A 14,817-nucleotide genomic window follows, 5' to 3' on the forward strand; every position below is an offset into this window, starting at 1 on the left:
TGCTGATTTGATTTCAGATTCAGAAGCGTATCCCGAGCCAGTTGTGTCACAAGGGTGTAGAAGTGTTGGGTGTCAGCCTAAAGACTTGCAGTCTAAAACACACAATTCTCATTGCCAGGACTAACTTGGAATTCTAGCTTTGCTGTGCCTTATACACCATTACAGTCATGATTTTGCTATGTGTTCCTAGAAACAGGAATTGTATTGCCTTCCCTAAAAGTCATCCATAACGGTCTTTTTCTTATGAAGTGGAAACAGAAGGCTGTGTTGTGATCAAGACTCTTTGATATTTCAGAACTTTGAGTATTTCAAATAAAATTGTCTCTAGAAGTAACTGATATTGCAGATGTATGATATATTTAAGAAGGTTGTTAGGAACAAAGAAATTTTACATTTTCATGTTCCTCTCTAGCACTATGAGCTTCTGGCGAATTCTGGAGTCACTGAGAAATAATTAAACCAGTGATGTGGTTAACATGTGCTTTGTGAGAGAGCGGCAGTATGCAGGTTTGCTCAATTTTGAGTCTGGTGAGCCTTGCCTGCTGAAAAGAGGAGATCCTAGCAATGAGAGGAGGGATTTGCAGTGTAGCAAAAAGATGACAAACATTTTACTTGACAGACAGTGACCTACTACATTTGATGTATATTAACTGTGTAATGCATTTTCTTCATAAACCTATTCCTCTTATTAAATACTGCATTTTCACAAAGAAGCTGATTGTTGATTAATGCTGTTACTCTCTCTTTGCCATTTTCTTAGTTCTAGTGAAATGTTGGTGTATCTGCTCTCACATAAGTGACTGTTAAAAGAAACTAATAAAAAAAAACACTCAAGGTTCAGGTTCTCATCATGGTAGCAGCTTCAGACTGACTTGGATGCCTTGAAAAGGCATATACAGGGATCGAAGGGAAAGTGATCCTCGAAACTGTAACAGTGTTACTTGACTTACAAGGTCACTTGTCCAGTAGTGCTGTGCTTTGAGAAAATTTCATGGGGTTTTGTGTGTTAGAAGTACGTGGCAGCCTTTTTTCTCTTTTTCACAGAGCTCTATGTTGTGTTTGCATCTGTGTTTTCCATTGTTGGTGTGCTGATGAGTAAATATTATATGAGGCTTTAGATTGATATTTAACAGCTGAGATGGTTGATTATACCACTGAAAACATTTGTCATTGCCCATTCCAATGTCATCAGTATGAACCAGCTGAACTTTGCCTTTCTTTTTCTTTGCTGCCCCTGGGGTTTAATGGCTTTGCAGAGAAGGTCCTGCCGGGCATATTGAGCTGCTGCAGAAGGTGTAACCCATAAGCAGTGAGTACTGAACTGCAGCACACTAATGCTGTCGGTGTTGACTCACCATGCTGTTGTTAATTGCGGTTCTCTTGAAGGTAGATAGTCTGTGCAGACTGTCCACGCATTGAATCTTGGGTATCTACCAATCTGATGATATATTTGTATGGCTACAAATGTGTTCTGCTTTCCTTTTTTTGGGAATTAACTTTTCTCCGGTGCACATACTGTTTGCATTTAAAACTAGCTTTCATGTATCTGTGGCTCTTGCTATAGATGGCAAATGGTTGTGTCTCAAATCTCCAGTGATACGTGTTCTTACAGAATTTTTGAACCTGATGTAAACCAGCTTTCAGATGTGCATGAATTGAAAAGCATCTGTAATGTTTTGATGTTTTGATGACTGATACCAAGATATGATAGACCAAGTCTGGATTTACTTTATTACTGGAAAGTCATTCACAATAACCATGTGCAAATTCGGGTAGGGGGAATCTATAATTCTAATATGTGTTAATTTGTGATATAATTGCTTTGAAAAAATTGTCAATTTTTTTGTCTCAAAGTAACAAACAGTTTTTATAATTTATGTATTGTTCGACACAGATCTCCTCTCAAAGTTCCATTACTGTTTGGTTGGAGAGAGAAAGCAGCTGTTTTGGTAGTATTTGGTAGCATTTTTCTAGAGAGAAAGGTACAGCTAATTTGGCTAAATGATACGTTCCACCTGGAGGGTGCCCTGGGGAGGAAAAAATGTCTTATGGGCATGGACAGTTTTGGTACAACCCTGCCTGTTAATAGGTACTTTCAGACTTGCCCAGGATGGCACTGATGCCTGTAGATAATCACAGATAATGTAGAGTTGATTCAGGAATGCTGAAAAAATCAAATATTGGGCAGCATGCACAGAAACTAGTTCATTCTTACCTAAAGATACTCCTACACACAGAGAACTTCTGAGAATATTCTCCAGGTTGCTTTGTAAGGGAGATGTGATGTTAGAAGAGAACTTTTTGTAAACTGGGGGAAACAGTGTATGGCTTTGGGTATTTTCATGGGAGCCCTAGAGAGGTCTTATAACCTGAGAGGTTTTTGTGAGGCTACTGACTTTCTGAGGTTTAATTGCATGTGCACTTTGTAGACATCTGGGAGGCTTAAGATACTACTGCTGTTCTACTGCTGTTTTTCTCTCAGCTGAAGGTTGCTGCCCTCAAAGCTGAGCCACCCTTGTGGATCATGTGAACTGTCCTAGTCCATGTCAGTGCAAAGTCAGCCAGGTTATTTTAAATTACTGCTGCGTGCAGCTGAGGGTAGTAATGAACAGCTTGATGTAATAACTCCTTAAAGCATTCCAGCTAGACTTCCAAGAGCACATCTGTCTGTGTCCTTATAAGTATAATACTTTAATCTCTCCATTGCTGTATTGTATTCAGGAATTGTCAGGACTGCAGAGTTGTTGCCAAAGGGAGTCTAATATTCAAGTGGAATGTATTGGTACTTCCTGTCTGTCATTATTATCACATTGCAATACAAAGATTTGAATGTTGAATGTGTAACATATACATTAGTTAAGTTTATTTTCATATAAGAGGTAAATGTGTAGAAGTCATATTTTGGAAACTCTTGGAAAGAGATTACCGTACAAAGTCTCTTTCCATGCCTTGTTTCTAGTTCAGCCACTTCTAGCCACTTACCTTTGATTCCTTGCCATTTAAGTTCTTACCTTCTCTGTACCCTTGCTTCATACCCCCAAAATTTCCCTGTATTGATTAGATATATAATGAATTTTTTAGCTCTATTTTTTTTTTATTTTTTGCCCCAGGTCCAGCAAGACTATGAATCTCTGTTCCAAATGCTTTGCTGGTAAGTGCAGTAAAAGGTTTTGTGTTTCCCTTAGATTATTGAAACCACATTGTTGGCATCTCCCTTAGGATTTGTGCATGGGTTTCTCTTCCTTCAGTGTGTATATGTAATCAGATTTTCCTCACTCTGGTGCTTCCTTTATTTGCTAATCAAGAACCCCTTGTGTAAATGTACCCATCAAACCTTGTTCTTGAAGTTTATGGAATTTTGGTACATGCTTGAACTACAGAGCTCAGTTGCCAGCACAGCTCCTGTATGGATGATATAGTTTCCACAACACTTAAGTCTGAATTGGAATTTGGAATTTTGTAGGATTTATTTTGTAATAACCTCTGATATATAGAATGGATAAAAAAATTAAAAGGAAAAGTTGGTATAGAACACCTTGTTCCATTTCCTTTAACTTCCAGCCCTTGAACATTAAATCATCAGTAGGCTGTTCTAATTACTTCATATTATTTTCTCATTATAAGGTCATTGCTATTGTGTAAAATCTTAGGAATTGTTATTGACCTTTTCCTGTTAGCAGCTTCTAGTTTTACCCTTCTGAATTAATTTTTTGGTATTCTTTAGTATTGTAAGCTTACTTTTAATTGTAATTAAGGTCCTGTCATAGCTCATGATTTTTAACTGCCTTGAGGTAACAGATAAAATTTTAAAAGGTTCAGCATGGTTTTTTTTCAACTTTAAAGCTTTTTTAGCAATTTTTTAAAAATTATCTTTTACTTAGATTTCATATCTTGGGTTCAGTATCACTTCATTAAACAAACACATGGGAAATAAGGATTGTTAAGGGGTTGTTCAGCAAAATTTATTTCTCTGCCTGTTTTCCAAAGACATGGCTCTCTGGAAAGTGTATATAGAAGAAAAGTATAAGTAATTTCTTGTATTCTTTCCCTACTGACCACAGCCACAAGCAAGTCTTTGATTTGACTCAGTAGGACTTTTATGTTCATATTAACTCTGTAAATAACGTGTGTTTGTGTACTTAGCAGTGCAGGCGTTCTGATTCTGAGACATCAAAACAGCCCATCCCTCATTTGCTGAGTTTAGCAGAGTACCCAACACTTCACAGCCAGCAGACCAGGCATTAGGCACAGCATCTTGTGGTTTTTACTGGTTTGGATGTTTTTTTGGTTGTTTGTAATTTTCTTTCTTTTTGACAAGAAGTAGAGTTGTTGGCTTCTATGCTGCAATTTTTCTTAAATGCCATTACCTCTGATAAAGTTAATTTTTCTCTGCTGTAAAATTATAAGATGAGACCTTGTGTGATTGGCGGGATGGGGGTGGGAGATCTTGTGTTTTTAAATTTTCAAGATGTTCCTTAGAGCCTGTGTATTTTAATGATATAAGTCTTTGGAGGAGATTTTGTAATTTAAAGAGCTACTAGTGATTGGAATAAAGGTACTGTAGAAGGTACTGTGGAAAAAGACAAATTTACTCTATCTTCTTTAGATCTTAACTATGGTTTCTTCAACAAGTAGTATTGAAATAACCAGTTCTGTTGGAGTCATAACTCAAAACCTCTCAGTGTCATCCTTCCAACATAAAACTGTTTTTCTATTTTTTTTTTCCCTGATGTTGCTGAAATACTTTTAGCATATTTTCTGTACTGGGTTTTTAGCTACATATTAGTATAAAAAGAAATGTACCCCTGTTTCTGTAAATTTAACCACCACAGGTAGCAAGATTTTAGGCAAATAAAGTGTTGAAAAATGTTTTTCACTGTTTCAGGCACTCCAGAATAAGATATGAAAAATAGTTCCTCTTTTTTCTATTTTAATATGGCAGGTTATTTATTCAAATGTGATGAAGCAGAGGGAAAATTTCAAAATATTATTTCTCTTGACCATCATATCCTTTTTCTTTTATTTCAGAAAAAAGAAATCCACACAACGAAAAAGGTTAGTAACTCTTTAAATTACTTTTTTGGTTCAGTTTTTTCTAGATGGAAGAATCCAGTCTTCCTTTTAAAAAAAATAATAATTTGAGACACACACACACACAGCAGGAAGGACCCTTACATTTGTGTAAGCATTCCCTTTTTATATATATCAGAGGAGAAGGGCAACAAGTTCTGTTTACAGTGCAGTATGATTTATTTGTGGAACCTCCCTGTCTTGGCTGGTTTTTCAGACTTTCCGAACAAGCTTGTAAATACATGATGGTGAAGTGTTCTTTGCTTCTGCATTTCCTGGCTTCTCCATTGTTCTGGTTCTGCCAGGACAGGGTTAATTTCTGCAGTAGCCAGGAGCAGGCATGGCTGGGACAGGAGGTTATTTTGTACCACCTCACCTCATTGCTGGGGGGGGGGGGAAAGGGACAGTCCTCCTGGGAGAAGGGGTTGCCTTCCAGTCAAGGAAGTCTGGCAAAAGGAGTGGTTGAACAACACCAGTTCTGAGCATTTTGCATGTGAACCACTCTCCTCTCTCTGGTATGTTTTTGTTATTAATATTGTCACTGTTAATGTTGGTTTCCTTATCTCATTGCTGTTTCCAGTAAATTATTGTTATCTCAGCCTGTGATCTTTACCTTTGTGCCTCCAATTCTCCTCTCCAGCCTGCCACAAGGGGAGGGGGGGAAGTGAGGAAGCCACTTGTGGTTTGGAGTTTCAGTGGGACATTAAATTCTGCAGTACCATTCCTAAACCGTGCAACCCATCCCTTGGGGAGAAAATGGTCAAGTTTGACATCCATCACATTAATTAGTCCAGAATTGGAGCAAAGGGGTAGTATCAATCTGCCTTACTGTTTGATCAAATACTTGTGTTTTCTAAATTTATTATCGAAATAAATTCACTGAATGTTCACTCACATTTGTCCAAAGATGAGACAAACTGCAAAAGCAACTAGCTAATGTAGCAGGGAGGCTCCTTGTTTTGGCTGTCTTTTGTACTTTTTCTTAATTAACTGTGGGAATATAGCTCACAATTTATTACAGAGGTTAAGTTGTTCAGTTTTCTGTGGCAAGGATGAGCTGCATACTGCACAGATACATGCAGCTCTTTGCCTGTAACTGCCCAGTGTTTTGATCTAGATCCAGAAAGTTAACTAAGCTCTTCTGTACAACCAGAAAATTGCTGTTCATTTACCACAGAGTAGTTCTTAGCTTGCACATAAGGGTTGATAAATACTGTAGAAGAGCTTAAAGTTAGCTACCCTCTTCAGCTGTTTTTGCCTCCTCTTCACACCATCTGCCTATTCCAATAAGAAATACCTGACTTGTTTTACTTAAACCTTGTAGAAGCAACAGACTCTGAAATGTTCAAGAGCTTCTTTGAAATAATTTCAAGTTAATTGTACTTCACAACATTCTGTCTCCAATTCAGTGCTGACCGTGTGTTTTCAATGCCCCAGAGTCTGCAGATACAGAACAAGTGTAACCCTACATATTGAAGTGCTTCAAATAAATATGCTCTTTAGATGGTGAAGACATAGTTGTTTCAGACTTCCCATGCATCTAGAATACAAATGCAGTAAAGTGGTGTGGGTTTTGAAGGTTTTTTTGGTGAGAATATAGGCTGGTGAGTAACAAATGTAAATTATGGCCAGAGTATCTCCCTTAGCGATGTCTCATCTTTCAAGGATGCTGCAGCCTTTCTTCTTTCAATACAGTAAACTGCAAGTTCTGAGTGATTGATTACAGAACAGTGATGAGTTAAAATTTTCAAAAGTACTCTATTAACCTATCTTTGCTCTCATTATGTTTATAGAAGTTCTAGTATCAGGTTCAGGTAGGGACATTCTTTTGAGTTCTTTTAGAAATGCCACTTGATAAAATAGGAACTTTCAGGCAGGAATTCTGCATTCATGGGAACAACACCTGTTACCTCAAGAATTGAGTTTTAATTGGAACCTCTAGGAACAGTCACGGAATGAACTATTACAGAGTAAGAACAAAAATTTAAATGGAGAAAATGACAAGAATACACTTTCTACTTACATCACCCCTGAAAAAAAGCAGTCTATTTTAAATCCATTTGATTGTGAGCCTGGAAGGCTTAATTTGTGTTATGTCCCTATCAGCAATGGAAGGAGAGGTACAGGAGGTGGATTTCAGCTTGTTCAGTAGTGTGTGAAGCTAAAGGTAAGCGCAGCACTGGATGGTTTGGTGGAGAGATGCAATTGCAAAACTGGAAGAAGATAAAATATGATTGGTGTATTCATGGATTTGTGAATCAAAATCATAGACATTCTGTCTGAACATGTAATTGAAACTTGTAGAGGTGGCTGTCCATCCCTTAATCCATCTGTGCAATATTTATATTTGTGTTGTGCAAAGTACTAGATCAGCATCACTGAAATTGAAAAAATGGCTCATACATAAAACCCAAGAATTGTCTGAGCTTTAGGGGCTTCCACTCATAGTTTGGTCTTACTGTTAGGTTGAAATAAAACACTTTTTTTTACTTACTGGATTCTTGATGAGTATAAAATTAGAATTTTTAAGTCTTTGTTATACCTAGCAGAAAGTCAGTATTTCTAGAACCACTTCACTGTACGCTAGGTTATTATGAAATTTTGAAAGTTTGGTAGTATTTTTCATGTTTCTGATATGGAGTGAAAAAGAAAAATAAACATTAATATGTCCTTTATATTGTCTGGGTCTAGAAGTGTCAGATTATTCACCTATTGCCTGAACTCAGATGTCTGACTGTAGAGTTACTTAATATTTTTTCATATCTTAACCTCTCTCCTTCATTGAGCAGACCTTTATTTTGTCATGCTTAAATAACATGCAGTTTTTGGAGCTTTCAGAATTGGGAGTTTTTTGTGTCTCAGACTTATTGAATAGTACAATTTCCTTTTCTCCCAGTTTTTGTAAATCTTGGGAGCTCTTTAGAACTTGTCTGTTATTGCTGGCACATTTGGCAGTAATGACTCCTATTGTAAGCATGAGCTGGCAAAAATCAGCGTTTCTGCCTAAATAGATTTTTACTGTTAATTAACCGCTGATTTGATTCTTAGTCAAGCTTTCAGCTTGCTTACTGGAAACCTTTTCAGCAGGTGCATCTTTCATGTTGCTAGTTCATATTATGCTTTTTTTGCTGTACTCTATTGTATGGTAATTATTAAATTATGCTTCATTCAGCATTGTGTTCATAAAATTTTCAGTCCTAAATGAATGATACAAATCTGTTGCATTTGTATTTTTCATACACTTGTAATTTCTGATGTGAATCCGCAAGTTTTAGAACTTTGTTATAAATGCAGCAAGAAGTGTTTCCAGAAATTTGAAATCATCACTAAGAACTAGTTTTCTTTACCACTACACAAGATTTCAGTATGGTATTTTCTTTGTTAGCTCATAAGAGAAGCCAGTGCCTCAATATGTTGCTTCATTAGGTTAGAATTTGCTGCTGTATTCGCATCTTTGTATTGAAGTACAAGGACTGCTTGCTAAAAAAATGGCCCTCGCTGTCTAGAGTTTGAGAGTAATCAAGCTTCATCTTTAACATCTGTTACACAGCCAAGCTTGCAGCTAAATGTTTCTTGGGAAAATTGTGTAACTGTTACAGTGGCAACAAAAATGTTTATTTCTAGAGCACCTTCTAGTAAGAAATATGTAATTTCAGATATAACCATAGATATTGTTTGGCATACACTTGATTTCTTTTTTGTATTCTGTACCCAAAGAATTTCCAAATGGTAGGAAAAAGATGTCTTAGTGTAATTAGTAAGCTTGACATATGAGATGTGTGCTAAGCTTGAAGAAGAGAGTCACCATGAAATGGAATTAAGAAAAATATTGGATAAACTTCAGTTTATTGCTTCAGTTATTTATAAGCTTGATTTGCACTGCTGACCCCAATCATTCCTTTTACTCTGATACTACTCATTATTCTTTGGCTTTAAAAAAATGAGAAAAAAAAATTTAAAAACTAGTAGTTGCTGTGTTTGGATTGTTAAAACACAGCAAAATTTTGTGGAAAGGTTAGGAAGGGATTTTTAGTTAGCTCCTTTTACCCTAACCTGTCTTAAAGGTTTGGAGGGGGAATACAAATCAGGAGAAAATTAATTTATTCAAATACAGTTGTATGATCTAATGTATGTAGAACTAATCATGTTATAATTGTCAAAAGTAAACATCAACCAAATCATCCAGCATATTTATACAGTACCTTTCTAGGTCTCAATATATACAGAAGAATTGGAAATTTGGAGAGAGGGATACCTGAGAGTTTCTAGCCTTGCTGGAGTTAAACACAGATCACATGTTAAGTGAAGTTAGTAAAACATTGCTTGAGGGGTCCATATCTACATTGTCATGGCATGGAAGCTGCAGAATGCAGTGCTCCTGTGTTGCTTTGCGGCAATACTGGTATGATTTGGCTGTGCATTCCATAAGAAGTTGTGGAAGATGCTGTGTACAAGGCACAACCCTCACCTTCCCAGGACCTGACTGTGTAAAGCATCATTGCGTGTACAGCAGTGCAATGAAGAGTCTCAGCAGGGCCAATGGCCAATGGCTCAGCTCCTGGTTTGGTGTGCTCAATTATTTTGTCCTTTTTCATCCTCCTTTAAATTACCCTGGATGAAATAGTGGGAAGGGGCAAGAACTGATGGAGGACAGACCCATGAAGTTTCTGTGCAATTTTTAGTGGAAGAAAGAATTTCTTTGACAGCTGTCACTCAAATGTTGTGTATTGAAGTAGAACAGATTTTTCTTTTCTCTTCTTTCTGGCTGCTTTAGGTTTGTGGGGCATTATCCTATCACATAAGTGTCTTTTCACCAACACTGTCTAGTAAAATTGAAGGTATTTTAATTAATAACTATTATAATTTTACAGTCAATCAGTCCTATCAGCAAACTACCATGTCGAACATCAGTGGCTGTTCGATTGTGTCCTGCAAAATTCAGTCTAGTAGACTGGGGATCATTTGTTAAAAATACAAATTTCACTCAAGCAAAAACATGACCTTTTCTAAACACTGACTACTTGAAAATACTACCAAAAAGACTTCATTTAATTTTTTGCTCTGTCTTGACAAGACATCATTGATATTTTCCATGTGTTTTCTTTTTTTGTCTCAAGGTATTGCCAGTCCCATTGTATAGATTGATCTACAAGCAAAGAAAAACGCTCAAGCTCTTTTTTTCCTCAGACTTGTATTTTTAGTTTTTCATAGCTTTGTTTTCTAGTATTTTTTTTTCTTTATGGTAAAGCCAGTTTCTTTCTCTTTTCTTAATATCTTGTTCCCATTCTAACTTGTAACCTTTCCAAATGACTCGTTGGAGCACCAGCTGTAATTTAGTCTCTTGTGTATAAGTTCTGTATTGATGTAGAAAAAATGTTTAGAAATATGACTTAATTGCCGTGATGTTTGCACTTTGCCAGCATGGAAGTGGAGTTACCTATTGAGGATGTGCAACCCACGGGTTTAATTTATTTAACTTTTTTATGACTCCATTCTTTTATAAATGTGTGCATAAGATAGAAGAAGGAATGTTACTCTTTTTTTTCTAATTTAGCAATTTGCTTGATATATGGAAAAGTCTACGCTCTGTTTCGTGTATTTGCTCATTTGGAACCATTCTATAGTTTATAGAGACACTAGTGATTTGTTCCTTAGCCTCCCTGTGGAGTTTGTTCCATATTACAATCTAATTCCATGTCCGTGTCGTGCACTCCTGAGCTGTTAATTTGTACATTTCGATGCAGTTTGTTTCATCGTGTTTTTGTAATCCAAACTGAATCTAACGAGCTATGTGCTTTGGGGACCCAGCCTTGCCTTGCCAATTAGAACAAGTGGTTACTGAGAGAGAGCATGTTTTAAATAAAACATGGCACCTCTGCGTGGGACCAGCAGCCTTCGGGGAATAAAAAGAGGATATTTAACTCTTTCTGCCTGAGAAGAGAGGGCAATATCACAGTGTGCATTTTAGAAACATTCAACTCATTCCTTTAAAAAGTATTATGCAGATTCATGGTTTGTCTTTTAAATAAAATGTAGTTTGCCATTGGAGATGTGTTTGGCACTGCTGCCTGTGGAGTATTTAAGAATTCATAAGGATATCTGTCGAGCTGACTGCATGTTTTCTAGGATTCTGATTGCTAATGCCACATCAAAATTGTACAGGACTAGCAGCTACCTTTTTCTTTCCCCTTGTACTGCTACAGAAGAGGCTGAGAGAGAGCAGGAGGAGTGCCAAATGTTGAAAGAGCTGATTTCAGAAGGAATTTTATGAGGGAAGTAGTCTAGAAGCAGCATTTATTTAATTAGAGCGCTAAGGTTACGTGCTAGATGACCAAGAGGAAGTTACCATTTTGAGGTAGCTGGGAAGATGGGTGTTTATGATCAGTATTTGTGATCATTGAAGAAATTATCCAGCATTTTACTGATCTTCAAACTAACTAAACTTCCTGGTGAATTCAAGCAATACATAACAATGATTTAGGAAGTTAACTCTACTTTGCACTTCTTTCTTGCTTTCCACCCTGAACATCTGCTTTCCTCTGTCATTACTATTAACTTGTACATCTACAAGCTTGAGTATCTCCACATGGAAGTAGTTACTGTCCAACAGCAAGTCTTAGCTAAGGACAGTGAGAAAGAATTCAGGTGAACAGTCATGGCAGGTACCTTAGACAACATTTCAGCAGTCCATGTATACAAAAGCAAGGCAAGACCAAGAAAGACCTCCCTTGTGAAAACATTTTTGTTGAGCAGGTAGCTGTTAGGGGAGTACAGCTGTTTGCTGAAGTGATTTAAGCTGTTAGGGAAAGCAGGTGTATGGGACAAGTGTGATCTGGATAATAGAATGAAAAGTAACTGATGACGTTTCAGTTCTTTAGCCATTTCATATGAAAGAAATGTCTAGCAGCTAGACAGCTAGCTAGGATCCTGACTTGATTTCCTTTTCACAGTCAATGAGGATTTCTTTGTGATACTAGACAAGTTGGGTTTTTCTGCCTTGCACTTCTGTTTCTCATCAGTTACTGAGAGATGGTACTATTTCCCTGCTGATCTTGGTCAGCCTGATTTTGGATTTGCCTTTCATACTCTTGAGGAATGTATGCAGTTTTTGGAACCTTTTATTCCTTCGTTTTGTCTTAGCCTTCAAAAGTCTTAGGCAAAATTTTGAGATTTCAGTTCTTTTCTGTATGTGTCTTTTCTGCAGTTGTATTTCTGTTCTTCATCTTCTTAACACTTTATTTTCAGTCCAGTTTCTTTCTCTTCTTAATTTAAAGGAAATCATACTGTACTGCTACAATTAATGCATACCATTTCTTTTAAAACTTCTAATGCATTTTCTTACAGAGCCTGCAAACATGCCAGTCATTGTTTATTCATACCAGACTTCTTATATGTATTGCAAAATATTCTCACAAAGTTAGTCACCAGAGGGCAAACTGCTCATGCAGATTTAGTCAATACAACTGTAACTTTCTGCTTTTTTTAAAAAAGCCCAACAGTCTATGAGTGAGTTTCCATGAAGTATTAATTAAATGAGAAGTTTAGTGACTGTTGTCTTCAGAGAGAAAGAAGTTATAATTTTACACTGAATGAGATGGAATTTTTAAAAGGTAAAATTTAAACTGTTGGGTTAATTTTCAAGCATTGGGGGGAAAAAAAAAACCCCTTTAGATAATCTTCTTCCTTGTTATCACAATAAATATCCCTTACTAAATAATAATTAAAGATCACTTAACTATTAGTCAGGGAAAAAAAAAGTAGCTTAAAACAGTTTTCAGCAGGAGTGTCTTTATCCTTAATTTCAAGTAGATGCCTCTCTGTTATGGGGGCAGGTGTGTGTGTAATCCTGTGCTGGAGATACAGATAATGCCTTTCTTGAAAAGACACCTGAAATAGCTGCATCTCTAGTAGTTGAACCTGTAAGATTTTGTTCCTTTCCTTTGCAGAAAGCATAGGCTGAATCTGGCACTAAAGATTTAGGAAATGACGAGACAGGTTATAGTGCTGTAATAATTAATCCAGTCTATGTGTTTGCATTGTAACCGTCTTTTAATTATGATAAAAGGATCAGAGTACAGGAAAGCACAAGATTACTGGCCTAATCTCCTGGTTGAAATCACAAGTCATTAAGTATCATCTAGGTAACTCTGTTTGCTGAAAATTTCTCCTTTAAACAGCTACTTTGTCTTGATGTGAGGATGCTGGGGGTTCTGAATGCACCATGGTGGGTAGTATTTCTAATGAATATGCCCCCTCACTATTAAGTAATATTAAGGTATGCCTTCTTAATTGCAACATTATGGGGATGACATTTGCACATTGAGCTGAATAGAGAATAATTATTTTCGTTAGAGAATTTCTTTAAAGAACTCATTATCCCCCTAGTGTTTCAAGAAAACAGGTAATTTAGCATCTTGACATTTTTATGAGTCAGAGTTGGTGATATTCTTGTTCACTATACCTAGCCTAAATAAGAATCTAAAGCATAAATGTCAAACATCCACAGATACTGAGTATCAACTTTGAGAAGCCTTGGAACTGCAGTCCTTTCTTTATAGCCCTCCCCAAAACATTAAATTTTTTGATGCTTTAAGCATTAAAAGTGCTCACTTCCCTACCTCTGGAACTGCAAAGGTATTTAATGCTTCTGTTGGTGAACCTAAGAATAACTTGGAACATCCTGAAAATAAATACAATAAATACATTACAAAAGTCATGTCAAAATTCTGTAGCAGAGAAAGTAGGTAGAATTTAGTTCTCTTTGATTTTTCTTTGGAATCTTCCTTGGGGTTAAAACAAAGTCAAGGGCAGAAAGGAGCTAAGCTTTGCTTTGCATTCTATAAAATTCCAATTGCACATTTGGAATGTCTTTCATTCTATCCAGTAAGAAAGTTAAGGGTCCTCTAAAAGAGAAGTTCTGTGACTTGCATGCATTATGAAAGTAATTTAAAATTAAATAAAGGGGTCAGATCACAAGTGTAAAATATTCATTAGGTCAGGCACTTCTTTATTTCAGACTGCTTGACTTTTCAGGCTCAGTGTAGGATTTTGCCATCCTGTAATGCAACCCCCAATCTTCTAGTATAAATAAATGCATTTATGTGGAGCTGTTAACTGTTACTGGGCCAAAGCATTTGGAAACCATGAATCAGGAATGTTGATTCTGAGCTGTTGGGTTGCAGTCAGGTTGGACCCAAATGCTCTGTCACAGTTGGTCAGAAGTGCTGAAGCTGAACAAGCAGTCTGATCAGGGTCTTCTGTAGAGTCTATCTTCTGAGATTGCTTTTTTCTTGCTGCAACAAAGCATCTCTAGTAATAGTCTTTAGAACATAATGCAAGATTTTTTAAAATCTCTTCTATGCATTAAGGCTTCTGATCAGACAAATGTGGAAGGAGGCTCTGGTTTGTATATTTATAACTACTAATGTTACCCACATCCTAGCTGTTTATTACTTGGATAAGTGAACAGATGAATTTCATGATGTACAAGGTTAATGATCCAATGTATAAGGAAGAACCTTGGAGCTTTCAAAACATCTGTATTTGTGTACATTTATCTACATTAATATTTTAGCAATATTGGTAGCATTTTTATTGAGTTTCAGCTCCTAAACTATGCTCCATTAAAAATGGAGCTTTTATATTTTGAGGTTGGAGCGTTTCTGTCCAGCTCTCTGGAAAAGGTCCCATATAAGTGAAGAGCAAATTATGAGCAGACAACAGATGTCTTGCGGGGTTGGTAAGCAG

At 36.6% G+C, this 14,817-nt stretch overlaps 1 protein-coding gene across 2 annotated transcripts in view; it reads left to right on the forward strand.

Moving 5' to 3' along the window:
* Positions 1-14,817, forward strand: part of ZFAND3 (zinc finger AN1-type containing 3) — a 135,791-nt gene that overhangs the window by 29,669 nt on the left and 91,305 nt on the right. Inside the window, exons 1-3 of one of the 2 annotated variants that reach the window (XM_083858638.1) lie at positions 1,193-1,309; positions 3,111-3,151; positions 5,029-5,055. In XM_083858638.1, coding sequence (XP_083714764.1) covers positions 3,124-3,151; positions 5,029-5,055 — 55 coding nt within the window. In that variant the 5' untranslated portion in view covers positions 1,193-1,309; positions 3,111-3,123. Of the gene's footprint in view, positions 1-1,192; positions 1,310-3,110; positions 3,152-5,028; positions 5,056-14,817 lie in introns of those variants that run through there. The other variant, XM_083858637.1, reaches the window with a different exon arrangement.

Source organism: Zosterops lateralis (assembly GCF_965231275.1).
Source record: "Zosterops lateralis genome assembly, chromosome: 3".
NCBI lineage: Eukaryota > Metazoa > Chordata > Aves > Passeriformes > Zosteropidae > Zosterops > Zosterops lateralis.